At 37.9% G+C, this 27,929-nt stretch overlaps 1 protein-coding gene across 1 annotated transcript in view; it reads left to right on the top strand.

The window, feature by feature from the left end:
* The window catches only part of USH2A (usherin), a 905,205-nt gene that overhangs the window by 552,704 nt on the left and 324,572 nt on the right, over positions 1-27,929 (top strand). The window contains exons 38-41 of the mRNA XM_065936753.1: positions 971-1,121; positions 1,768-1,910; positions 11,668-12,296; positions 18,436-18,767. Coding sequence (XP_065792825.1) covers positions 971-1,121; positions 1,768-1,910; positions 11,668-12,296; positions 18,436-18,767 — 1,255 coding nt within the window. The remainder of the gene's footprint in view (positions 1-970; positions 1,122-1,767; positions 1,911-11,667; positions 12,297-18,435; positions 18,768-27,929) is intronic.

Below are 27,929 nucleotides of genomic sequence, written 5' to 3'. Positions count from 1 at the left end.
AAAGGCAAAGTGTAACCCCCATTTTAAAGGCAAGAAATATAAGCTCAGAGTTGTCTGGTGATTTTCACAAAGGCATTGAGCTGTGCTTGATTTGCTTTAGAGTTTCTGACAAGCTTTGGAACACACTGATATGATAGGTTCATTCAAGTTATACCTATTGGAAAAATTAATAACCAGAATCTTCTTGTTTGTTTTTTAATTTAATTTTTCATAGAATAGGCTTCACTTATTTCTGTTAGGCCTTCTAGAACTATCCAGATAGATTTCCCTGCTAGGTTTTATCAAACTGGTATCCTGAATTCAGGAATAATTTGTCAAATTCAACTAGACTAGAAAATGTCTGTGTCCCAACTTGTAACATATTTGAATAAAGGCAGCATCACTGTGAGAAGGGGCAATTGACTGTATACAATACATGGAGAAAAAAGGTTAGTTTTTACATTTTCATAAATAAGAATTAAGACTGGAATGTGCTACTTTCATTGTAAAAAAATAAAATTTTTAATAAACCTTCCTTAGAAAAAAAATTTGATTGTCTTTGTGATCGTGATATGATTAAAGAGACAATGGTGACATCAGTGAAAGAAATAAAAGATCTGAACTCCTTCACTGTTCAGCTGCTTGATTGTTGAGCAAAGAGTTAAATTAAAAAAGGTATTTTAATGTTTGCTTCACTAAATCCCCTCCATGTTTTCAATTAGAGAAACAGAAGTACACGTGGGGATGTGCTGTGTATTCGTCTTGCTCTTTGGGGACTGGCTTTTAAGATGGAAATACTCGTGTAATTGTGTTGAAATGAAGAATGAGGAAGTACAGTAGTTCAGGAATGAAAATGTTAAATTAAATGGACCATGTTTAACATTGCTGCTGATCCTGAGGAACAGTTTTTCCAGTATATGGAGCATCTCGATTCCATCCAGCATATGTTCTCCAGTTTGCTCTGCTCTAATTCATCCCTGTGTTTCGACAGCTCCAGATGGCGTGCTGCCTCCGAGGCTTTCATCTGCCACTCCAACCAGTCTTCAGGTTGTCTGGTCTACACCAGCTCGGAACAACGCCCCCGGCTCTCCCAGATATCAACTCCAGATGAGGCCTGGCCACTCCACCCATGGGTTTCTAGAGTGAGCATTCTACTTGTCCATCCTTGTGTCATCTGGGTTATACAGTTTAGCCATTAATTCACTTTATCTTAACTTTGTAACAATAGGTAGGTCAGTTCTCATTTACAACAAATAAAGGCCCCCTTTTAAACGATCCAATAAACACACACACACACCCCAAACTCAAGCAGTACCCTAGGAGATAATGATTTGCTTTGCCTAAGTATCTATTTTTAATTTATAGAGGCTTAAAATAAGATTCCTTCAGCCTTTTCATGAATGCATGTATATGTCAAAAGCAGGCATATACCAGAACCCCACAAAATCTGCTGCCTAACTATGGCTACAAAATTATAATACTTATTCCACAAATTCCACGTGGCATCAGCCTCAAGACTAGAATTTACTCCATTCCACGTGGCATCAGCCTCAAGACTAGAATTTACTCCATACTGCTAGAATTTCCATTTCATATAAATGGAATTATACAAACCCTTAGCCAAATAACTACTTATTTTAAAAGAGATATTACAAGATGACAGAAAATTGCAGAACTGAGAGGTACATTGACATCCCCTGAAAATTCTTTCCAATAAGATTTTACTTTTTAAAAAATTTCTTCGAATGTCTCAGTCTTCCTAATTTTAGGATTTCATTCCTCGTATAGGCTATTTTCCAATCCTTCTGCATCGTTAAACTATGAAGTGAGAGATCTCCAACCGTACACGGAGTATGAATTTCGGTTGGTTGCCTCCAATGGATTTGGCAGTGCCCATAGCTCTTGGATTCTGTTCATCACCGCAGAGGACAGTAAGTGGTCTGAAAAACACACAGCCGAATATGTTTTCGGCTTTAGAACATCTTAAAGTCTTTAATTTTTTCCAAAACAAAGAAATAAGCCTCCTGTATTCTCTTGATATTGAGTGACAGTAATCTTTTCCAGGACCAGCGTGGTGAGAGTCTCCAGAAAGAAGAAAAATGTGGGTTTGGAGGGTTGGAGAGTTAGGCCTACCAACAGGAAGACATAATTCACAGTAAATTATGATATGGCCCCATGCAGTCCTTCAGCGCAAATCTAGGTGTCCTGAAAGGAAAATGTTATCCTCTTCTATTCTATGGCTAAGTATTGCAAGTGTTCTCTGCAAAAGAACATGAAATATGGACCCTACTTCATAAGGATGCTTAGAGGTCATTATAGGTTAGGATTGTCTTATTCAACCAACACAGGGAATTTTCTAGATTTTTATGGAAGACTTACATTTGCATATGTATATTTTTTACTAGGTTATATAGAGAAATACATGGTTATCATATTGAGTTTTATACAAATTGCCTCTTGAAAAAGTATCTATATGGAAGTAGAACTTTTTAAAAAAGTTAGAAATTAAATCAAGCTATACAGTGTGAAGGAGGACACTGTATCTTTGAACAATGAGGTTTTTAGGGTTAATCTTGTCAAGTCTTTTAATCAGAAGCTTCTTAGAAGATGTTGCTCTGTTGGCCAATTGCCATTCTAGCTCTATATTCAATCAGGTCCCAAGTGACTTTCAAAAGACTGGATATTAATCTCAAAAGGCACAGTATATGAAACAATATCAATTGTATATGAGATAGATTCTTTTATGTCTACAGTATCCTTAATTATATTATTTTAGTGAGAATAAGACCTTAAATGAGATAGAATCAGAACTATCTGCCTTCCTTAATGCTTACTTTAAAAAAAAAAAGCACATGAGCAATAATATATAATACTTCCTTCATTTCTCCCAAATTGTAATTACTCCCAGGGAACAACCTAGGTACTTCACAAGGACACATCCAGGCATTTTGTCTCAAGGGTACCATTTAGTAAATTATCGGCACAGTGCAGTGAATGACACCCACGTTCCAAAAAGCATCAGTGCACCACTCAACGTGCCTACAACCTCTTTTAGTGAGAACATTGCATGCACTCTGGGAAATCTGACAATATGAACACCTACTGTATACAGATGTCTGAACCAGAGAGCTCACAACCAAACTAGATTTCTGAAGAAACATTTCCATTTTAAATCAGCTGAAGAAAAATAGTTTTACTATCCTTAGATAGTGCATTCTTGATGGCATGCAATGGAGGTTAACTAAAAATAATTATTTGCCCACCGCAGAGGTGATGACACCATGGAACTGCACTTTAGAAGAGGAGAGAAATGACTCCATTTTGGCACCCACCATTTCTGTTTTGATAAATTCTGTTCCGATAGATAGGGGACAGCACTTATATTTCCTCCGTGGTGATCCTTATTGAATAGGCGCCAGATTCTCCTATCTACAGGCCGGAAGTTAGCGCATAAAGTCCCAGACACTGTAAAGGCCCAGTTAGCACAGCGCCCTCTGTTGAACAAACTTCTCTCCTGCCTCATTTTACCGTGAAAGAGGTTTTACAGACTCTGTAAGTGTTTAGAATTTTCATGCACGGAGACTTGGCCATCTATGTGGCTTTTAGGGCCTGAGATCAAAGTGAATAGTGTTACCCTTCATTTTCCTTCATTAAGAATTAGTAACACTTGATTATATAGCAGGTCCTAACTCCTGAAACCCAGTCATCATTTTCATTGAGATTCTTTCTCTGAAACACTGACCTCTTCCTTCTCCTGCTTCACCTGTGAAGTCACATGCCCCAGCAAAGGACTAAAGGCTGCTGGTTTTCCCTTCCAGGTTCACTTACCAGTGCATGCTCACCCCTAGACATAATGACAATGGCCTGTATATTTTGGGTGTCAGTGAAGATGGATACCATCTCTGAAAGGATGTGCAATTGAGTTGACAAAGACTGAGGGATTGGCACTGGGCAGAAGCAGTTTTTCTGTCAAGGCTTCAAAGCCTTGATTATAAAACTACCCATGCTGACAGCTCCATGCCGGGATCACACTTCAAACTCAATCCTAACCAGCACCTCCCATTCAGCAAAGTGCAGTTTCCAATGTAGAAATTCTACATATCAGCTTACAGAATGAAACAGAGAAGTCATCTCATACCCACATTTAAATTTCATACTATCAGTAGGCACCTTTCCACATCAGCCAAAGCCCTCAAACTTTCCAGTGCCAAAAAAAGGTCACCAGTAGCAGTATTTTTCATATGATACTGTGAGAGCGTGATTTCATCAAGTCTGTGATACAGCTGAAAGCAGAAAGAGAAACCTGGGCAGAAAATGACCTAGAGCTAGAGAAACAAATGCTTGCATGCTAAAACAGGTTCTCAGAGATGGAGAAAGGGGTGTGAGGAATTTTAATAGATTTTTTTTTTTCAAATAATTTGTCATTTACATCAGTGGGCCACCAATATCCAGTTCCATGCATTTTTAAAAATCTAGTGTGCTTATGCCAAATAATAATAATGCACATTTCCTATGAATATTTTAAATCCAGTTAAACTTGTGTTAATAAAAGATGTTTGTTCCAGCCAACTTGGTCAGTATTGTGTTCGACTATTTGTAACCAGATAAATACAAACAACGCATGATTTTTTTTTTAACATGCTGCTGGCAGTCTAAGTACCCAACATGCCTGCAGCCTACAAAAGTGCATTAAGATTGTGGTAGATTTAGAAGCATGGGATTAATAACGTGAAGACACTTACCCATCAGCTGAAACTTTTTGATATCTATTAATAAGAAATAACCATCTGTTCTGATTATATTATTTGTCCCTCTCTCGAGTGTCTACGATTATTTTCCATGCAGTGCAGGCTGTAAAATGGAAATTGGCTGGAAGGGAAATTTTCCTCCAACTTCAGTTTAACTGTGCATGCTTTTTCTGCCTACAAAAATGTAGGCAAATTTTTGTAAAATATGAGATAACTCACTTTTCCTTAAAAATATGGATTCCCTAGACTAGTAAAATTCAGCTTTCTCCCAGGGTTTCTTGGCTACCAAGATCAAAATATGAAATATCTCTTTATTTGAGTCATTTTAATAATGAACTTGTATACACAAACAATTAGGTCAATCTGATGAAAATGAGATTCTTTTCTAAAAATCACTTATCTACCTCTAAAACAAAACAAAACAGAAAAGACAGATTTCTTCTAGAGTTGACCATTTAGTTGTCATATATTTTTAAAAGACTAAAAATTGAATGACTTTGCTAAATTTATAGTTTAAAACTCCACATATATATTTTTAACCATTCATCTAAGATGCATTATTAAGTAAAATTTGTGGGATTTGGCTAGTTTATTCTATAGATTTACTTAAATGATTTTCTCTTGTGTTCATTATTTTGCTAACAGACTCATTGTTCATGATCTTTGACTGAAATCTGCTAAAAAATAGAAAGATATATATTACCAACACAGTGAGATTTTCAGTACTATTAACATACTGTATCTACTTATTATATTAGTTCTTATTGTTTTTTCCTTCCCATACTTTCAATGCACTGTGAACAAAGGATATAGTATCTAGATCCTATTTTACTTTTCTCATTAGCATTTTTGAGCAGTTTTTCCCTCTCATTCATCTTTAAGATTCTCATAGCAATTTATAAAGCAATAATCTTTCTTCTGAAGTAAAAGAGAAAGACCTTATGACATTCATTGAAATCTATATCTAACAGAGTACTTTTCTGCCTTGTTTGTTGTCTAACAAAATTCTACTCATCCCTCAAGTCCCAGTTCAAATGGTACCTTCTCAGTGAACCCTTCCCTCCTCATTTCTACCTTAGGATTTTGGTTTATATTTACTTGTGCAATGTCAATATCTCCTTCTGAATTGTTATTTCTTAGGACCTAGGGTTCTGTCTCATTTATCTTTGTAGATCCAGTGCTTGGTGGTTGGTCTGATATAGAACAAGTGCCACAAATTGCTAAAGTACTGATTAAAAAGAGTTTCATAGAAACAAATCCATGAAACTACTGACTTCGCTGGTGGCTCAGACAGTAAAGAGTCTGCCTACAATGCCTACAATGCGGGAGACCCAGGTTCAGTCCCTGGGTCAGGAAGATCTCCTGGAGAAGGAAATGGCAGCCCACTCCAGTACTCTTGCCTGGAGAATCCCATGGACAGTGGAACCTGGTAGGCTACAGTCCATGAGGTCGCAAAGAGTCGGACACAACTGAATGACTTCACTTTCACTTTTACTTTTATGAAAACTTAAGCAAGCAAATCTTAACTGGGTACCTACCATGCTGGAAGGACTGGAAGTTCCAAAGATGAATAGTACAGTTCTTTACTTGAGTCGTCCACTCTCTGCTGGGAAGATATAGTAAGACAGTAGAGTACTGTGTTTGAAGATGAGGGCAAGCTCAGAGGAGAGCTTCTCCCAACAACTCTGGGTGTCGGGAAAGCCTTCCCAGAGGAGAACACAAGTAGGGAAATAAGAATGATTTCTATTTGGGTTTCACATCAATATCAGATTTCAAATTTACTTTCTCGCCATTGGTCCAGGCAAGGAAAGCTATTGCTACAGGAGGCGCCCACCGACACAGATAGGGCAGCTTGTAGAATGCTCTGCCCGTGATGTCCGCCTCTGAATATGAGACCAGAAGGGTGAGGTTGACAGGCAGATGTTAGAGGAGGAAATCCCAAAGGCGATCCTCACTCCTTGCCTTGGTCAGAGGCAGCCTGCTGGCTATCCCTGTCATACTTTCTTGACCAGGTTAATGAGTGTTCTAATCAGAAAGGTTTCTGCTAGCCCAAAACCATGTGCTACTTCAAAAGGAAGACAGATATATAGAAAGAATTCCAAAAGGAAAACATTTCTTCTTATTCTCACAAACTGTAATGGATAGAACAGCGAGTCCTGATGACAGGGGAAGTAAAGCTGTGGTGTGAAATGTGATCAGTTGATCATGCTATTGTACTTCTAGAGGGGGATATTCCAATCACTTATTAAGTGTCTTTGTGCCTTTAAGAGTACTTAAATTTTACAACTAATATTGCGTGGGAAAGATCTTTTTATTAGTGTGTTTTAGAATTTAAAGTCAGTCTGCATTTTAAGAGTTTTCTAAGTGAGAGAAAAACAGAAACATTTGTAAATGAGGTGGCATATATTTATATCAGTAGATTTTATTTTATTTAATAAAGAAATGTGAGCAGTAAGTCTCAGTAGTGCTGGCATGATGATTTTACTTTGCTATTCCAAACTTGTTTCCTAATTGCTTTAAATATTAACTTCTGAATGCTGACATGTTTATCCTTGCAAACAGCGATGTAGTCTCTATTTTACCCACAAAAGAAAATCCATGATGCAAAGTAAATCATTCTGCTGATTTTGAGAGCAAAGTGGCTCTGTAGTTTATTTCCCACAATAGTTTATTTCCCTGTTGCATAGATTCTCCCCCTCCAGGTTCTTGCATTTCCAGATTTTATAAAACAAATTAGTATCCTTATAGTCTTATTTTTATATCCTAAGATCAAAAGCCAAAAGTGACCAACAGAAAAATTATTTGAAAGAAAAATCATTTGAAAGGGTCAATTAATGAAAAATTCTATCCACCTGACCTTCATTTCCTTCTTGAATTCTTGAATCTGTTTTGGGCACATAAAGCCCACTGCTCTTCTGAATTTGGAACTTCTAGTTCTTTTAGGATTTTTTTCTTCCTTCATGAATTTTCACATTAACACATTTCATTCTCTGCCCCAAACTTTCAAGAAAGAATCCACCGCCGTTCACCATACAACACGTCCCCATTCTGGAAGACAAAACACTCTTCCTAATCTTCCTCTACTGTTCTGGTCTCAGGAGAAATAGAGAAAACAGTTCCCCAATACCGGTTCACCTACTTGCAGACTATAAATTGTATCCTTTAAATTGAAGCAACCTTGTAGTCTTCAGATGTTCCTTTTATTAAGCAACCCCTTTTCCTATTTTGTCAGTTGTCTAGAAGCTGAATATTCACATACATGCCAAATGGCAGTGCCTGTTTGTAATATTTGTTTTGGGATACAATGATTTTACCACTGTATCATCACAAGATTAATTATTCTGTATCTTTAATTTATTGGCCCTATTACTTAAGTCTTTTATTATAAGCTGTCAAAAAACACCTTTTGGGAAGTATCTGGGGGTATAAATAATAAATTGATCAAAGAATTCATGATTAAAGAGGGAATGGAATCCATCACTCCACTCTTCTGCTAACATTTTCACAATGAATAGCAAGAGACTGTACAAACAATTAGCACAGAGCATACTGCTATGTATAATCTATATCCATGTATTTGCCACCTTGCTTTTTAATTCACTGGCAGATTTAGAGGATATTCATTTATAGAGTTAATATTACTGAAAAAGAGCTTTTAAGCCAAGTGAGTTTTTAATTAAAATAGCAAAAAGCAGCTTCAAGGCAGTAATGAGAAAACCAAGAAAAGTGAGTGATTGTGGGTAACTCTAGTAGCAAACGGTCTGTAGAAGACCCATGAAAACCACTTAAAAAACCGTTATATACACACAGCAGATATGTCATTGCAACTGTTTATTCTTTCAAATCATTTATACGCACACACACAAGCACCCATCTTTCCCAACATACACACCTGAGTATGAAAATAAATAAGCAGACCCCTCTGTGAACAATCTCATTACTCTCTTTTAGGCTGGGGCTGAACTTTTGAAGCTGATGAGCGAAATCGTTTCCCATAAAAGATAATTTCATTTGCCAAAATGAAACTACTTTCCGTTATTAATGCTATAATGAAACAGCCTGAAATATGAATCAGTGATCTGAACAGAAAGGATGCTCCCGTTCCCCGCTCCAGGAGGGGAGTTCTCTAAACAATTACACCCATGGAAAGGGCTGTACGGTTGTATTTTCATCACTCGCCAGCTGAGCTGTGTGGCTGTCATACTTCCAGTCTCCCCTCCAGTGACAGCCGCATTGACAACATGTTATACTCCACATTGATTTTACAGTTAAGGAGCTGATTGTGATATATAGGGATTTTAAGAATTCAGCTGAGAGGCTGACTTTTGCCTTTTATCATTCCATTAAAATTTTATAACCATCTTTTTCATGTCATTTCATCCATGAATTCTTACTTTAGAAAGTGATAGCTACTGCTGTGAGCATAACTTTTCTCATGTTCAGAGCTTTTTATTGTATTAGCAAACTACCCCAATTATAGTTATTACTCATGTTTTACATAATTGTGGTGACCCTTTCAACCATGCAGTGGCACGCCGGTTGATTTGTATATAGAATTAGATGATTCGGCTTATCATTTTAAAGCACTAAATTGAAAGCGTGCCAGGAGTCGGGTTTTAACACTTCCTTAGCCAAAGGAGCTAATTAAGCTGCTTTCAGCATCCTCTCCTGAGTCGCCGACTTTAAGGACCCTTCCTGCCACAAGAGCTGGGAGCCTACTCAGCTAGAGCGAGAAGCTAATAAAATGTATTCTGGGTTTTAAGGGGGGAAAATCATGCAATTGAAATTGAACATCTCTTCTTGCCCAAGATAAGAGATCATCTTTAAGGAAAGGCTGTGTTCTGTAGGGGCTTGAAGTGCCAGTTCATCTCATTATCCTGGATGTTTCCCTGATAACACTATCATCGTAGTCAAGAGAAATAAAAGGTTTATCCCCATCATAACAGAGAACAAACCGCATCATTGTTACTTTTCCCTGAAGAAGCTCACAGTTTGATAATGCACATATGATGAATAATTATGCAAGACCCCTGTGAAAACCCTAATAGAAAAATATTCTGATTTTTAAGTGTATATTACTCTTTTTTGAACAGGGAAGGGTGAATTAGGGTTAGACTTGAAAGGCTCGATTCTCCACCATTGATTTTATGGACCCCAATCTCAGAGGATTTCGTTTTACAAAACAACATTGATATCTTACAAGACTTGCGCTTGCTTTTCTTTAGGAAAGAGCCAAATCTGGATGACAAGTATAAATAAGAAAGGGTCTGTATTCCTATTTTGATATAATAATTGCTACCGCTGCTGTGTACCGGGGAGCAAAAGCAAGAAATGTCACAGTGGTTTGACGAAAGCTTCAGAATGAAAGCTAACAACAGACTGAAACGAAAAATGTGATCCATCTCGGGATCACTGTACTTTTAGGATTTTTCTCTTCAAATAGGATACATTACCAAATTGTCAGAAATGGCTTGATTTCAGGGTTAGTGCAGTGTAACAGCTTTCGTCTCTAAAAGTAATTATGATTCTACCATCAGTCCAGTTGGTGACAAATATGTGAATCATGTTGTATAAAAATATGCTCCTATCACCAGCTATGATTGTGGTCCTTGACTCCGCAAAGCCGTGGTTGTGTTTAAAATTTAAACCTTGGCTATAACACTGAATCGCACACACACACACACACACATCATCAGTGCTGTTTTAAACAATTACTAAATCCAAGTCTATCTTTTTTAAAGATTTTTCCATAAAATCTAATGTTCACAGAAAAATCTCATAAATGTTCAAATTGCTGTGGGCAGGAAAGGGGGATATAGGATTTTTCTTGATCTGTTGTAGCAATTTATAGATTTCAGGCCGTGGTTTATAAGAATGCTAAATGTTCTGGAATTACAGCTGTTACTGATCAGTGATTGAGCCAGATTTGTGTTATTGCACCATGTTCTTGCTTGTACCTAGAGAGCAGTAAAGCCTCAATATAATAAAAAGCACCTGCATTTTAAATGAAATTTCAATTGAAAAACTTAACAGCCCTTCAAATTGCAGAATTTAACGCAGCCCAGTAAAGCTTAAATAACACTTTGCCTCCGCAGGCTGAGGGGTTTGCATTCAAGGTGACTTGAGTGTGTCGCATGGTGAAATTATTTACAATTAAGGAATTTCTCTGGAGGGCTGCAGGATATTTGCTGCTCCACAACACCTAGGCGGGCATATGGTGGGCCTTTTTCAGTATTCATGGAGCCTCCTGAACCTTTATGATAATTGAATCAGTTAGAGTGCTGAGTGGAGCAAGCATTAAACCTGTTAACCTAAAGGTCAGATCTGTGCATTGTTTATTTATCAGTAGGTGAAAGAGCTAAATCGGCAGCTTCTGTCACAGTCACAGTAAAAAATCACCTATAATATTAACAGGGAGTAGATAAATTGCAAAACATGGATTAGAATGATAAACAGACCCGGGGATAATATGGAATATATAATGAGAGATGCTGAAGGGTTTTACTGGGCTATAAAATATACAGGTTTGTTATGACAGTGTTATTGATTATAATGAGTTACCAGAGTTCCAGAAAAATGGGGCATAAGTGGTGAAATTTGGTTGCAGCTGCCCTCTGTGTCTTTCTCTCCTAAGGTTTATGTCAGAAGAGTCATCGTGATGTTGGGCAATCCTTAGTTCTAATCAAAAGAAATGATTTAATAAAGTTATCTTACAAGAGCAAATGGCAATTGAATTCAATAATGTTCAACAAGTGCATCTTACACATTTAAGAGGAAAGCAGTCATGAGCCTTGTCTATATGACACTTGGCCCCTTACTCAATGGCCTTTACCAAGCATCCAGTTTCATATTCTGGGAGGAGAGTGATCACTGATTTTAGTTCTGTTCTGAGGGGTGGGACGTTTCCAAGACGTATCACTGCTTACTTTCTACTTTCTAGAACCTGGACCTGTAGACCCTCCAATTATTCTGGACAAGAAGTCGAGAATGATATTGGTCACCTGGCAGCATCCTTTAAAGTGCAACGGGCTCATTACCCATTATAACATTTACCAACATGGCCGCCTCAGCTTGAAAACTTCTGGAAATGTCACTAATGGCACCGTGACCCATTTACGCCCGTATACAGCCTACACGTTTCAAGTAGAAGCTTGTACTTCAAAAGGGTGTTCCCTGTCAGCAGATTCCCAGACTGTTTGGACCCTCCCAGATGCACCAGAAGGTATCCTGAGTCCAGAGTTGTTCTCTGATACCCCAACATCCGTGATCATATCTTGGCAACCCCCTACCCATCCCAACGGCCTGGTGGAGAACTCCACCATCCAGAGAAGGGTCCAAGGGAAGGAGGCAGTCACCACCCTGGTGACTCTCCCAGGAAGTCATCCCAGGAGGTTTATCGACAAGACTTCTGCTCTTAGCCCGTGGACAAAATATGAGTATCGAGTGCTGATGAGCACTGCTGATGGAGGGACAAACAGCAGTGATTGGGCAGAAGTGACCACGAGACCCTCGCGACCTGCTGGGGTGCAGCCCCCCGAGGTGGATGTGTTAGGACCCAACGCAGCCAAGGTAAGAAGCTAAGCGTCTGTCTCCTCTGCAGACTAGGAATGTACCCTGCATTGACTCCGTGTTAAACAGAGCCATCTACTGACAAAACGCACACATGTGTTGTTTTAGGCAATCACTGGAGAAACTGGGTTTTTGGCCTTTGGCCCAAACTCTCTCGAATTTGATGTCAGTTTTTCATTTCTCCCTGAATCCCCTTAATTATATTGTTGAGATGCTTCCATTTGCCGCACACACCTGAAATCCTTTGAATACCACCCTGGGATGCTTAGCTTAACCACCACGTCAGATCTAAATAGATCAGAAAATGAGAAGAGGTGGGGAAATGCGGGGGAAGGGATTAGTGTATTAACAAAAGTTCCAATTACCAATATTCTGATTTTTTTTTTAATGATCAAAGAATCAAGAGGATGGGGGAAAGAAAGAAAAATAGCAGATTATGGGGCTATTTAGGGACTGTTCAATTATTCACTTCATTCTGCAGGGAATGAACTCTAGAGGCTAGGATAACTACCATTGTTTTGGCTTGCATACAAACTTCATTCAAGGGAAATTAGTGTAACCAAACAGGAGGGAGTTTTGTAGCTTAGAAGCCTCTTTTGTGTAAATACACACATGCTTCCATGGATTCAGTCTTGTACTACTGCCAAAAGCATTGGTGCAGCAGCTTGCTCGCCAGAGCACAAAACAAAGGACATTTGCATAACAGCAAAGTTCATCTGTTGAAATTATTACTTGAATCGCTGTTGTGTGTTCTCTCGTGCCTACGAAAAGCAAACACTGGGTGATGCGAAATAGTGTAAATCGTTGAAGAAATTTAATTGAACCTACATACTAAAATCTGTGTTTCAAAGTCTGCCTTCATGAGTTTGCGCAGGAGATTGGTCAAAGCAACACAGCTTCTTGATAGAAACATCTCAAATGTATAGAATTCTGTTGATAAAACATCAAAAGGAAATCAATTTGAAGGACATGATGTATGGTGTTTATTATATGAATTGGGCAATCTTAAGAATTGTTCTTCATTCAAAGGAAAAGCAGAACAAACCAAAGGAAAACCCCAAACAAACCTAGAGTTATTAATCATTCCAGAAGTGACTTTTCTTTTTAATCCTAAGGGAATTTTGCAAAACTTCGGTAGCAGTACCAATCAATATGATGTGACATAAGCAGAGTCCTTCACAAAGGCAAAGCTAGGTAATGGACGTTTTTTCTGGATTCTTTCTAACAAAGATTTAATAGCTAGGCAAATCTGAAAGATGACAAATATTTTCAGAAAAGTAATAGCTCAGTGCATAATTCTATGTGATCCAGTATTTATAAATGATGATCAAAAGTATTCAAAGTAAGTTGCCTGGCTTTTTCATTCATCCTTTTTTTTTTCCTTCCTCTTTTGATTTTGTAACCTCATCCAAGAATGTTAAACAATGTGCATGGCTTGTCAACCTGCTAAAGTACGATTTAGCTTGGTTTGAGAGCAGAATCTCACAGACACTCACCAGGCCTGGAATCTAAACGTCTCTAAGAAGGTGCTTAGAATATACAGACAATGTACACTAGTGCTCATTTTTAAAAAAATTCATACCTGTTACTAATCCTTACTTTATAACTAGAAAATAAAAAATTATCAATGAAGAGAGTCATCAGGATTATTTAGCTGAATCTAGTATTGGACTATATGTATTTAAATAATATTAAAACAACATATTTATGCTTCAGAATTATTTGCTCACCTTCAGAAAGGTTCAGAAAGATCTTCAGATTGCCAGAATAAGTGTTCTAATGACACTGCTTATCTGGTAAACAGGCAGTGTGACAGCAGTACTGTGATTTCTTTTTATAAAAGATAAGATTTGAAAATTAAAATTGCAGATGGATAAAATCTGAGGAACAGAAGCATGGTCTTTAATATATTGGCTAAAAGGTTCATTCAACATTTACCATATGGAATCATTCTAGATATTAGGATGAGCAAAATTGTCAATAATATTATTGACAATAATAATTTCAGTTCTACCAACATTTATTGAGCATCTACACATCTTAATGAGTGCTTCTGTTAAGGCACTGAGGACACAGTAAGACCAAGACAAAATCTTTACCTTCATGGAGTATACATTTTAGACAAAACAATATAAATAAATAAAATGCTCAGAAATGGAAAAAAAAACTTGGGGGAAAAACAAGTCAGGTTAAGAGAAATAAAGACTACCAGTTGATTGAGAGATAATACAGGAACTGGACTGGTATTTCACTCTAGTTCTTACCATTTTGCACCATCTGGTCTTTTCACCACCTTTCCCCCTATAAGAACTTGCAGTCTAATAGGGAAAACAAGGAAACTTCACATACTTAGGCCAACTGGAAAATAACCCAAAGTAGCATCTTAGTAAGTGTAAAAAGATGAGCTATGACTTGGCATAGATATGAGCCTTAAGAAGGGAAAGTTGGATAACAACAAGGTCCTACATAGGGAATTATATTCAATATCCTATAATAAACCATAATGGAAAAGAATATAAAATATATATATGTGTGTGTGTGTGTATATATATATATGAATAACTGAATCACTTTGCTATATAGCAGAAATTAGCACAGCATTGCAAATCAACTATACTTCAATAAAATTTTAAAAAAGAAAAAGGGGAAACTTGCACATCATATTATTAATATCTTATTTGATTATAAGGAAAACAACATTTAATGTCAAAGAGGTTGTGTTATCTGAAAAAGTGAAAGCCACACACTTTGGTGTTGCATTTATTCATTTAAGGAAATGCATTTCATCATATAAAGTTGGTAAAAAATACCAAAACCTGTATAAGAGGGTTTAATCAAGCTCTAATTTAGAATTATGCTATAGATCCAAAACTTCTAAATAGAATAAAATATTAGCAAATTGAACAAGGATACTTACTCTTAGCCCAGTCTCAGCCCATTATATCGATCTTCATAAAAACTCTTATTCATAAAGTTCCTTTTCTCTTTATTTTTATTTGAAGGATAATTGCAATAGTGTTGGTTTCTGCCGTAGATTGCCATGGACCAGTCATAGGTACACATATGTTCCCTTCCTCTTGAGCTTCCCACCCACCTCCCATCCTAGCCCACCCCTCTAGGTTGTCACAGAGCCCTGACTTGAGTCCCCTGAGAAATATAGCAAATTCCCACTGTCTATCTATTTTATATATGCTAGCTATGTATAGTTTTAAAATGTGATTTGATGGAGTTAAAGAAATTAAAAATAAATTACAATGCTTGTGGGTTACTTTTTCTAAGTCTGAAGCCAATCAACTAAAACACCTTCATAAATTTTTGTTTACGACCAAGATCATGCAGGTGGCTTAATTGTTTAGGGCCACACTTCAGAGATCTGACTGAGTAGGTGAAAGTCAGTAGTTCCTTAAACACCTACCCACCTGTCCTATCTTATGCAAATATATAGTAAATAAACAGAGAAATGGAAATACAAGCAATTAAGAACCACACAAATTAAAGAAACTATTGTCATCAATAAAGCATCTCTAAAATAAACATTTTATTCAAAGCCATAAATGACACTTTATTTTAAAATTTGCAGTGTAAATTCTTTTGCAGAACATCTTTTGCTTATTAAGCCAGGAACATGGTCCTTAGTCTGACTTTTGGGGGCTGCAACAATATTTTATAATCCTTCATATGAGCAATAGATAAATAAAGGCTATGGGAAATTAAATTGAAAGTTTTAATCTCACATATTTTGGCCACACTATAATAAAGTAGTCTTAAGCATTGGAAAAAATAGAATGCAATATTTCACTAACTGGCTCCTTAAAAAGCTTGGTCACATTTATTTTTAGTAATAGCTCCAGGATGTTTTCAAGAGGATGATCAAATTAGATACCATTTCTGTTAGCCTACTCACTATAATGACAATGGCCTTCTCCACCTTGCTCTAAATTCCTTCTGAAAATTTTCTGTGGAAGTAGACTCATGTCTTCTAACTCAGTACTGTCAAAAAGACATATCTTCCTAAGTCTTTAGCTTTTTAAGTGAGAAAAATAGCAAATTTCTGGATGCAAACATTTATAGTAGAGAACACAGGGATTTTTTAGCTCTTCAAATGACTGTCTTCAGAGTCATTACATCACATCTCTTAATCTCTGCAGGTTGATATCTTATGCAGATTTTTATTTTATGAATGTTTTCTTAGCCTCAATAACCGAGTTCCAAATCAATTCACTCTCAGCTCAACTGCGAACACAGACTGCATCTGAAGTTTGAATTCTTTCAAGGACTGCCAAGCCTTGACCTGAACTTTCAGAATATTCTAGTTCCAGAGGCAAGTGGCATTCCACATGTGAGTCAGGTAGAACTGAGCTGTGATAACCCTTCCATTTTTTATTTGCAAGTAACAGGAAGCCCTGTAAGTTTGACCTTGACTCATTTCTTGATCCCACAAAGAACACTGTACCACCAAAATAAATAGAATCCTATGTCTGCTTTATAAACTTTGCTTAATTTAGGCCTCTTTGATCTCTCCTCCATCCAGGCAAATCCTCTATGCTCATAAGGAACACATCTAAAACTTGTCTTCACCAGCACATTTTGGAACTCTCTTCTCCTAGAAGTTTTTAAAATCAACAATGATTTCAAGCCATGTAGTAAAATTTCAGTAGATGCCAAGTCCTTGTTAATTATAAATTAGGACTGTAATCATCAAGCAGCTGCCCAAATGACATGTTGTTTAGTCACTCAGTCATGTCCAACTGTTGGTGACCCCATGGACTATAGCCCACCAGGCTTCCCTGTCCTTCACTACCTCCCAGAGCTTACTCAAGACTCAATCATGTCCACTAATTTGGTGATTCCATCCAACCATCTCATCCTCTGTTGCCCCCTTCTTCTCCTGCCCTCAATCTAAGTCTATTTTGTTCCCAGCAATTAGTAAGAGTACCCTACGAAAATCTCAAGTTATATTGCTCCTAGAGGAAACTTTTTTCCTTTAAGACAGAAAATTTTAGTTCATCATTCTCTGTTCTAATTTGTCTATAACACGTTTCAAACTTTAAGTTTGTATAGAACTATAAGTGTAGGTATCAATATGTCAGTTTATAGAAAACTTGTTTAAATTATCAAAATAACTGTATGCTAAGGAAAATATAATGCCATCAGCCATGACTGCAATTACTTGTTAAACTCCATCGCTGAGTATTTGGCATTAAATAAGTGTACAATTTAGGCTCTGTTCTCATGAAACTTACAGTCTATTTGGAAGATGAAATATACACTCTAAAATTTAAGGAACATTGCAAGGCAAGAAAAAAAGAGATGAAGCAGGATAGCATATAAATAATGGATTTTTAATGACCTATGTGCATTTTTCTAGGGTCTTTTCCCCCTATAAGAGCATGAGTGAGCACAATGCCCTTACAATATTTAGTCAGAGAAGAAAAAGAACATTAAACATTATTAGAAAACATTGTTTCTTTCTTCTGACGTTCTTGTCTATGACTTAAACAGGATCATTTTTTGCTTGCTTTTTTTTAAAGCTTTCCACACATTTCTTCTCTTTGCAAAAAGGATATGTTGTTATTGCTGTTACTTGCTACATTATGCACTAGTGAGATTCAGAAGCTCAATTTCACTTTCTCAGAAAATGCAAAGAATTATTTCTGCACTCCCACCACCACCATCCAAAAAAAGAATAGTGACATGTTTAGAATACACACTTACAATGCAAAACAAGGAATTCTGATATTTCGTTTAATTGAGTTATAAAGAAGGACACTCTCAAATCCTGCTGCTGCCCCACTGATGCGTGTGGATGTGTGAATTCTCTCCATGTGTGTGCTCTGCGTCTTTCCGGACACCCATGGTGGAGATGAATCACTGAGGTGTGTATTAGTCTGACAGTCTTAGAAAGTCTCCAGACTAACAGCCCAACCCAGGAAATGGCATCTCATTTAGTTCCTGGTGGACTGCTAATTGATCTGAAAACTCTTCATTACTGTCTAGTGTAAAGGGCTAAGTCAAAAGTGGGTATTTCTACAGTGACTTAATTGAAAACAAGACAGAGCAAAACGCCGGGCCCTGTGAACCTCCGCAATTGCTCTGTTCCTATGTTGTCACATTGGTTCTAATTTTTCTTTTATTTCAGGTCACTTGGAAGCCCCCACTCATCCTGAATGGAGACATCCTTAACTACGAGATCCGCATGCCTGACCCTCACATCACCATCACCAATGTTACTTCTGTGTTAAGTTATGTCGTTACTCATCTGATTCCTTTCACTAATTACTCCGTCACCATTGTGGCTTGCTCAGGGGGTAACGGGTATCTAGGGGGGTGCACAGAAAGCTTCCCTACCCACGTGACCACCCCTCCCACCCTGCCGCAGGGTCTTGGCCCATTGTCCGTGGTTCCACTAAGTGAATCATATGTTGGGATTTCCTGGCAGCCACCATCCAGGCCAAACGGACCTGATGTGAGGTAAGAGACAGCAATGATGCTTTTGGATTTTATTGTGATCTTCTCTCTCCAGGAAGGAAGGGAGGAGGCTCTTCCTCACATATGAACATAGAACTAATTTCTTATTGGATATTTGTATTTGTGACTTTTTTTTTATTGAACTAGAGTAAATTTATCATGTTTTGTTAATTTCCACTGACTGCAAAATGATTAAGTTATTCATATATATACATGCTTTTTTATATGATTTTCCATTGTGGTTTATCTCAGGATATTGAATATAGTTTCCTATGCTATACAGTAGGACCTGGTTGTTTATCCAATTTAGGTATAATAGTTTGCATCTACTAACCTCAGGTTCCCAATCCTTTCCTCCCCCACACACTCTGTGTCAGCCTTACTCATAACTTTCATACAGTTTCATCTTGTGTATCTTGACATATGGAACCATGAAAAATTTATCATGGTAAAAATATCATGATATTGTAGGAACTAAAGATGGTTGAAGGGGCTTCCCCAGTGGCTCAGTGATAAAGAATTGCCTGCCAGTGCAGGAGACAGGGGTTCAACCCCTGGGTCAGGAACATGCCCTGGAGAAGGAAATGACAACTCACTCCAATATTCTCGCCTGCAGAGTCCCATGGATAGAGATCTTGGCAGGCTACTGTCCATGGGATCACAAAAGAGTGAAGACACAACTTAGTGACTAAACAGCAACAAAAAACCTTGAAACAACTATCAATACTCTCTAATGATTCTCTACACAATCTGTCTCTTCATTTTCAAAGTATATTCTTTTTTTTTTCCATTTATTTTTATTAGTCGGAGGCTAATTACTTTACAATATTGTAGTGGTTTTTGCTGTACATTGACATGAATCAGCCATGGATTTACATGTATTCCCCATCCCGATCCCCCCTCCCACCTCCCTCCCAACCCCATCCCTCTGGGTCTTCCCAGTGCACTAGCCCCGAGCACTTGTCTCATGCATCCAACCTGGGCTGGTAATCTGTTTCACCATAGATAATATACATATTTCGATGCTGTTCTCTCAGAACATCCCACCTTTGCCTTCTCCCACAGAGTCCCAAAGTCTGTTCTATACATCTGTGTCTCTTTTTCTGTTTTGAATATAGGGTTATCGTTACCATCTTTCTAAATTCCATATATATGTGTTAGTATACTGTATTGATCTTTATCTTTCTGACTTACTTCAGTCTGTATAATGGGCTCCAGTTTCATCCATCTCATTAGAACTGATTCAAATGAATTCTTTTTAACGGCTGAGTAATATTCCATGGTGTATATGTACCACAGCTTCCTTATCCATTCATCTGCTGATGGGCATCTAGGCTGCTTCCATGTCCTGGCTATTATAAACAGTGCTGCGATGAACATTGGGGTGCATGTGTCTCTTTCAGATCTGGTTTCCTCGGTGTGTATGCCCAGGAGTGGGATTGCTGGGTCATATGGCAGTTCTATTTCCAGTTTTTTAAGAAATCTCCACACTGTTCTCCGTAGTGGCTGTACTAGTTTGCATTCCCACCAACAGTGTAAGAGGGTTCCCTTTTCTCCACACCCTCTCCAGCATTTTTTGCTTGTGGACTTTTAGATAGCAGCCATCCTGACTGGCGTGTAATGATACCTCATTGTGGTTTTGATTTGCATTTCTCTGATAATGAGTGATGTTGAGCATCTTTTCATGTGTTTGTTAGCCATCTGTATGTCTTCTTTGGAGAAATGTCTGTTTAGTTCTTTGGCCCATTTTTTGATTGGGTCATTTATTTTTCTGGAAATGAGCTGCAGGAGTTGCTTGTATATTTTTGAGATTAATCCTTTGTCTGTTGCTTCGTTTGCTATTATTTCCTCCCAATCTGAAGGCTGTCTTTTCACCTTGTTTATAGTTTCCTTTGTTGTGCAAAAGCTTTTAAGTTTCATTAGGTTCTGTTTGTTTATTTTTGCTTTTATTTCCAATATTCTGGGAGGTGGGTCATAGAGGATCCTGCTGTGATTTATGTTGGAGAGTGTTTTGCCTATGTTCTCCTCTAGGAGTTTAGTTTCTGATCTTACATTTAGATCTTTAATCCATTTTGAGTTTATTTTTGTGTATGGTGTTAGAAAGTGCTCTAGTTTCATTTTTTTACAAGTAGTTGACCAGTATTCCCAGCACCGCTTGTTAAAGAGGTTGCCTTTTTCCCATTTTGTATCCTTGCCGCCTTTGTTGAAGATAAGGTATCCATAGGTGCATGGATTTATCTCTGGGCTTTCTATTCTGTTCCATTGATCTATATTTCTGTCTTTGTGCCAGTACCATACTGTCTTGATGTCTGTGGCTTTGTAGTAGAGTCTGAAGTCAGGCAAGTTGATTCCTCCAGTTCCATTCTTCTTTCTCAGGATTACTTTGGCTATTCAAGGTTTTTTGTATTTCCATACAAATTGTGAAATTATTTGTTCTAGTTCTGTGAAAAATACCATTGGTAGCTTGATAGGGATTGCATTGAATCTATAGATTGCTTTGGGTAGTATAGTCACTCTGACAATATTGATTCTTCCAATACATGAACACAGTATATTTCTCCATCTGTTTGTGTCCTCTTTGGTTTCTTTCATCAGTGTTTTATAATTTTCTATGTACAGGTCTTTTGTTTCTTTAGGTAGATATACTCCTAAATATTTTATTCTTTTTGTTGCAATGGTGAATGGTATTGTTTCCTTAATTTCTCTTTCTGTTTTCTCATTGTTAGTGTATAGGAATGCAAGGGATTTCTGTGTGTTAATTTTATATCCTGCAACTTTACAATATTCATTGATTAGCTCTAGTAATTTTCTGGAAGAGTCTTTAGGGTTTTCTATGTAGAGGATCATGTTATCTGCAAGCAGTTAGAGTTACACTTCTTCTTTTCCTATCTGGATTCCTCTTACTTCTTTTACTGCTCTGATTGCTGTGGCCAAAACTTCCAAAACTATGTTGAATAGTAGTGGTGAGAGTGGGCACCCTTGTCTTGTTCCTGATTTCAGGGGAAATGCTTTCAGTTTTTCACCATTGAGGGTAATGCTTGCTGTGGGTTTGTCATATATAGCTTTTATTATGTTGAGGGATGTTCCTTCTATTCCTGCTTTCTGGAGAGTTTTAATCATAAGTGGATGTTGAATTTTGTTAAAGGCTTTCTCTGCATCTATTGAGATAATCATATGGTTTTTATCTTTCAATTTGCTAATGTGGTATATTACTTTGATTGATTTGCAGATATTAAAGAATCCTTGCATTCCTGGGATAAAGTCCACTTGGTCATGATGTATGATTTTTTAAATATGTTGTTGGATTCTGTTTGCTAGAATTTTGTTAAGGATTTTTTCATCTATGTTCATCAGTGATATTGGCCTGTAGTTTTCTTTTTTGTGGCATCTTTGTCTGGTTTCGGAATTAGGGTGATGGTGGCCTCATAGAATGAGTTTGGAAGTTTACCTTCTTCTGCAATTTTCTGGAAGAGTTTGAGTAAGATAGGTGTTAGCTCTTCTCTAAATTTTTGGTAGAATTCAGCTGTGAAGCCATCTGGTCCTGGGCTTTAGTTTGCTGGAAGATTTCTGATTACAGTTTCTATTTCCTTGCTTGTGATGGGTCTGTTAAGATCTTCTATTTTTTTTCTGGTTCAGTTTTGGAAAGTTATACTTTTCTAAGAATTTGTCCATTTCTTCCAAGTTGTCCATTTTATTGGCATAGAGCTGCTGGTAGTAGTCTCTTATGATTCTTTGTATTTCAGTGTTGTCTGTTGTGATCTCTCCATTTTCATTTCTAATTTTGTTAATTTGGTTCTTCTCCCTTTGTTTCTTAATGAGTCTTACTAATGGTTTGTCGATTTTGGTTATTTCTTCAAAAAACCAGCTTTTAGCTTTGTTGATTTTTGCTATGGTCTCTTTAGTTTCTTTTGCATTTATTTCTGCCCTAATTTTTAAGATTTCTTTCCTTCTACTAACCCTGGGGTTCTTCATTTCTTCCTTATCTAGTTGCTTTAGGTGTAGAGTTAGGTTATTTATTTGATTTTTTTCTTGTTTCTTGATGTAAGCCTGTAATGCTATGAACCTTCCCCTTAGCACTGCTTTTACACTGTCCCGTAGGTTTTGGGTTGTTGTGTTTTCATTTTCATTTGTTTCTATGCATATTTTGATTTCTTTTTTGATTTCTTCTATGATTTGTTGGTTATTCAGAAGCGTGTTATTTAGCCTCCATATGTTTGAATTTTTAATATTTTTTTTTCCTGTAATTGAGATCTAATCTTACTGCACTGTGGTCAGAAAAGATGACTGGAATCATTTCAATTTTTTTGAATTTCCCAAGACTAGATTTATGGCCCAGGATGTGATCTATTCTGGAGAAGGTTCCATGTGCACTTGAGAAAAAGGTGAAGTTGATTGTTTTGGGGTGAAATGTCCTATAGATATCAATTAGGTCTAGCTGGTCCATTGTGTCCTTTAAGGTTTGTGTTTCCTTGTTAATTTTCTGTTTAGTTGATTTGTCCATAGTTGTGAGTGGGTTATTAAAGTCTCCCACTATTATTGTGTTACTGTTAATTTCCTCTTTCATACTCGTTAGCGTTTGCCTTGCATATTGTGGTGCTCCTATGTTGGGTGCATATATATTTATAATTGTTATATCTTCTTCTTGGATTGATCCTTTGATCATTATGTATTGTCCTTCTTGTCTCTTTTCACAGCCTTTCTTTGAAAGTCTATTTTATCTGATACAGGTATTGTGACTCTTGCTTTCTTTTGGTCTCCATTTGCGTGAAACATTTTTTTCCAGCCCTTCACTTTCAGTCTGTATGTGTCCCTTGTTTTGAGGTGGGTCTCTTGTAGACAGCATATATAGGGGTCTTGTTTTTGTATCCATTCAGCCAGTGTTTGTCTTTTGGTTGGGGCATTCAAGCCATTTACATTTAAGGTAATTATTGATAGGTATGGTCCCGTTGCCATTTACTTTGTTGTTTTGGGTTCACATTTATACAACCTTTCTGTGTTTCCTGTCTAGAGAAGATCCTTTAGCATTTGTTGAAGAGCTGGTTTGGTGGTGCTGAATTCTCTCAGCTTTTGCTTGTCTGTAAAGCTTTTGAAATCTCCTTCATATCTGAATGAAATCCTTGCTGGATACAGTAATCTAGGTTGTAGGTTCTTCTCTTTCATTACTTGAAGTATGTCCTGCCATTCCCTTCTGGCCTGGAGGGTTTCTATTGATAGATCAGTTGTTATCCTTATGAGAATCCCTTTGTGTGTTATTTGTTGTTTCTCCCTTGCTGCTTTTAATATTTGTTCTTTGTGTTTGATCTTTGTTAATTTGATTAATATGTGTCTTGGGGTGTTTCACCTTGGGTTTATCCTGTTTGGGACTTTCTGGGTTTCTTGAGCCTGTGTAACTATTTCCTTCCCCATTTTAGGGAAATTTTCAACTATTATCTCCTCGAGTATTTTCTCATGGCCTTTCTTTTTGTCTTCTTCTTCTGGGACTCCTATGATTCGAATGTTGGGGTGTTTCACCTTGTCCCAGAGGTCCCTGAGGTTGTCCTCATTTCTTTTGATTCTTTTTTCCTCTCTGCTTCATTTCTTTCCACCATTTTATCTTCTACCTCATCTATCCTATCTTCTGTCTCCGTTATTCTACTCTTGGTTCCCTCCAGAGTGTTTTTGATCTCATTTATTACATTATTCATTTTTAATTGACTCTTTTTTATTTCTTCTAGGTCCTTATTAAACATTTCTTGCATCTTCTCAATCTTTGTCTCCAGGCTATTTATCTGTAACTCCATTTTGTTTTCAAGATTTTGCATCATTTTTATTATCATTATTTTAAATTCTTTTTCAGGTAGATTCCCTATCTCCTCCTCTTTTGTTTGACTTGGTGGGCATTTTTCATGTTCCTTTCCTTGCTGGGTATTTCTCTGCCTTTTCATTTTGTTTAGATGGCTGTGTCTGGAGTGGGCTTTCTGTATTCTGGAGGTCTGTGGTTCCTTTTTATTGTGGAGGTTTCACCCGGTGGGTGGGGTTGGACGATTGACTTGTCAAGGTTTCCTGGTTAGGGAAGCTTGCGTCAGTGTTCTGGTGCATGGTATTGGATTTCTTCTCTCTGGAGTGCAATGGAGTAGTGAGTTTTGAGATGGGCCTATGTGTTAGGTGTGACTTTGGGCAGCCTGTATGTTGACACTCAGGGCTATGTTCCTGCATTGCTGGAGAATTTGTGTGGTATGTCTTGCTCTGGAACATATTGGCTCTTGGGTGGTTACTGGTTTCAGTGTAGGTATGGAGGCTTTTGGGTGATCTCTTATTACTTCATGTTCCCTGTAGTCAGTAGTTTTTTGGTGTTCTCAGGTTTTGGGCTTAAGTCTCCTGCCTCTGGATTTCAGTCTTACTCTTCCAGTAGCTTCAAGACTTCTCCAACTATACAGCACTGATAATAAAACTTCTAGGTTAATAGTGAAAAGATTCTCCACCGTGAGGGACACCCAGAGAGGTTCACAGAGTTACATGAAGAAGAGGAGAGGGAGGAGGGAGATAGAGATGAGCAGGAGGAGAAAAGGGGGGACTCAAGAGGAGAGAGACAGATCTACGCAGTTATCTGTTCCCTAAGTGTTCTCCATAGCCCAGACACCCACAGAGATTCACAGAATTGGATAGGTTAGAGAAGCGGGAGGGAGGAAATAGAGGTGATCTGAGGGAGAGTCAAAAGTGGGAGAGAGTAATCAACACACTCCTGAGTAAAAATGGGTACTGAATATTGGATTCTTAAATGTCCAAAATTGATATCAAATACTGAAAAACAAAGATTAAAAATCTACAGTAGAGGTTAGACTCTTAAAAATACCGTATTAAAAACAAAAACACAAAAAATTTTAGATATATATGAAGTTCAGTTTAAAAATAGGGCCTCTTTTTTTCAAGGTTATAGTGAAATGAAAATGAAAATTAAGGAGTAATAGAGGAGTAATAGAGGACTTTAAAAGAAAATAAGAGAAAAAAGTAAAAAAAGAAAAAAAATTTTTTAATTAAAAAGTAGTAAAAATATATGAAAATGAAAATGAAGGTTAAGGAGTAATGGAAGAGTAATAGGGAATTTTAAAATAAAATAAAAGAGAAAAAATTTTTTAAAAGAAAGAAAAGAAAAGAAAAAAAAATTTTTTTAATTAAAAAAAAAGTAAAAATATATCTAGGAATTTCTCTGGAGCTGTTGCTGTCAGTGTGGGTTCGGTTCAGTTTCAGATAGCTCCTCATTCCAGTTTACACTTCTCGATATCTATAGGCTCCTTCTGGTGTAGTCGGTGTTACCTACAGGGATTTTAATCTGTTGCACTGGTCCCTTCTAAAGCGATTCCCTTTGTTTATTTGGCTTCTGTTTGCTGGTCTTTTCAATGTCTAATTTCCACCCTGACACAAGTGGGTGGAGGTGGTCTCTTGTTTAGGTTCGCTGGTTCAGTCCTGCTGCGGGGAGGGACGGGCGCTGCAGACAAATGTCAGTGGCCTGTGTGGGGAGCACTCGCAGTGTTCCGGCCACTCTGGGTTTGCCCCCGCTCGCAGCGTGTGCTTTCCCCGTCTACACTGCTCAAGCTCCAGGCTGCTCTATATGGAGAAGGCCCTGCGTTGCGTGCGGTTCCAGTTTTCGGGTATTCCACAATAGCACAGACTCGGTTGGGCCTGCGTTTTGTGCCTTCCCTGGTCAAGCAGCTCAGGCCGCCAGGAGCTTGACCAGCGCACTCTCCCCGGGTGCGGTGCGCCTTCTCCCCTCTGCGGTCTCAGCCTCAGTCGGGTGCGCCTTGGGTCTCTGCTGGGGAGCTGATCTCTAGCCGCGACCCTCCCGGCAGATGTCAACCATCCAGAATCTCAGGAAGTCTTTGGTTAGAAACTGGGAGCCTGTGTGCAGTTTGGTAGGGGTGCCGTCTCTGGGGTCGAGTTTGCCCCTTTCCCCTCCCCCCTGCCTCCTGCCTCTGGCGGGGATGGGCCGGTCTGCCACCAGCTAGCTCTTCTCTGGGATCGCTCAGTTCTTCCTTTGGTCTGCAAATGGGCCCGCAGTGTGTTCCCGCTGGTTAATTTTCTCTCTCTCTCTCTTGCTATCCCACAGTTTAAGTTGCTGTTTCACGTTCGTTCCCTCCTATTGCCCTCAGGGCATTCAGGCCCAGTCCTTACCCTAAGCAATACCACCCGCTCCTCTCCGTTATGTCCCCATTTGCTGGTGGCGGATGCGGGCATCTGGGGTACTTTTCTGCTGGGAGTTGCTTTTAGGCATGTAATCTGTGGGTTTTATTTGTTTTTCCTCTCAGTTAGGTTGCCCTCTGAGATTCGAAAACTTCCCCCAGACCTGCCAGTGAGAGGGTTTCCTGGTGTTTGGAAGCTTCCTCTATTAAGACTCCCTTCCCAGGATGGGTCTCTGTCCCTAGTTCTTTTGTCTCTCTTTTTATCTTATATATTTTGTCCTACCCTCTTTTGAAGACAATGGGCTGCTTTTCTGGGTGACTGCTGTCCTGTGCTAGCGATCAGAAGTTGTTTTGTGACGTTTGCTCAGCATTCAAATGTTCTTTTGATGAATTTATAGGGGAGAAAGTGGTCTCCCCATCCTATTCCTCCACCATCTTAGCTCCTCTCTCAAAGTATATTCTTACTATATGGTAAGCAAGTTTGATGCATGTTCTAAATGACACATTTGCACAAATATACCTCAAAATTCCAAAGCATTAGCCAATAATTCTTTGGTATGCTATTACTATCTGGAAACTTATAAAGCATGTGGTCAGGAATATAGATGAAAGAAAAGAATTGTAATTCTAAAATGGCTCTATAGCAACTTCACATTTAGCCAAGACTATGAAGTCAATAATATTCTCATTGTTTATAAAATATTGGTGGTAGAAGTCTCAGGAAGTCACTAACTTTATAAGTTTTTGTACTTCTACTTTGAAACTGACAATAGTTTTGGTAAATCTGACATAGAAGAAATCTAAATGTCATCATTTTACTGATAATAGTAAAATGTAAATGGAGCTAATTGTTGCACTTAGCTACAGAGGTGACATTTGTGCCAGAAAAAAATGATTATCTGAAAAAAAAGAATATTAAGATGTTTTCTTTATGTTTATACATACACACCACATGCTCGTACCATGGGACAACCTGAATTTTGGTAATAATATTAGGTGAGATAATCCT

The sequence above is a fragment of the Muntiacus reevesi genome, chromosome 5 (genome assembly GCF_963930625.1).
Source record: "Muntiacus reevesi chromosome 5, mMunRee1.1, whole genome shotgun sequence".
NCBI lineage: Eukaryota > Metazoa > Chordata > Mammalia > Artiodactyla > Cervidae > Muntiacus > Muntiacus reevesi.
Note: the sequence above shows the minus strand (reverse complement) of the source record. Positions and strands in the feature narration are given on the sequence as shown.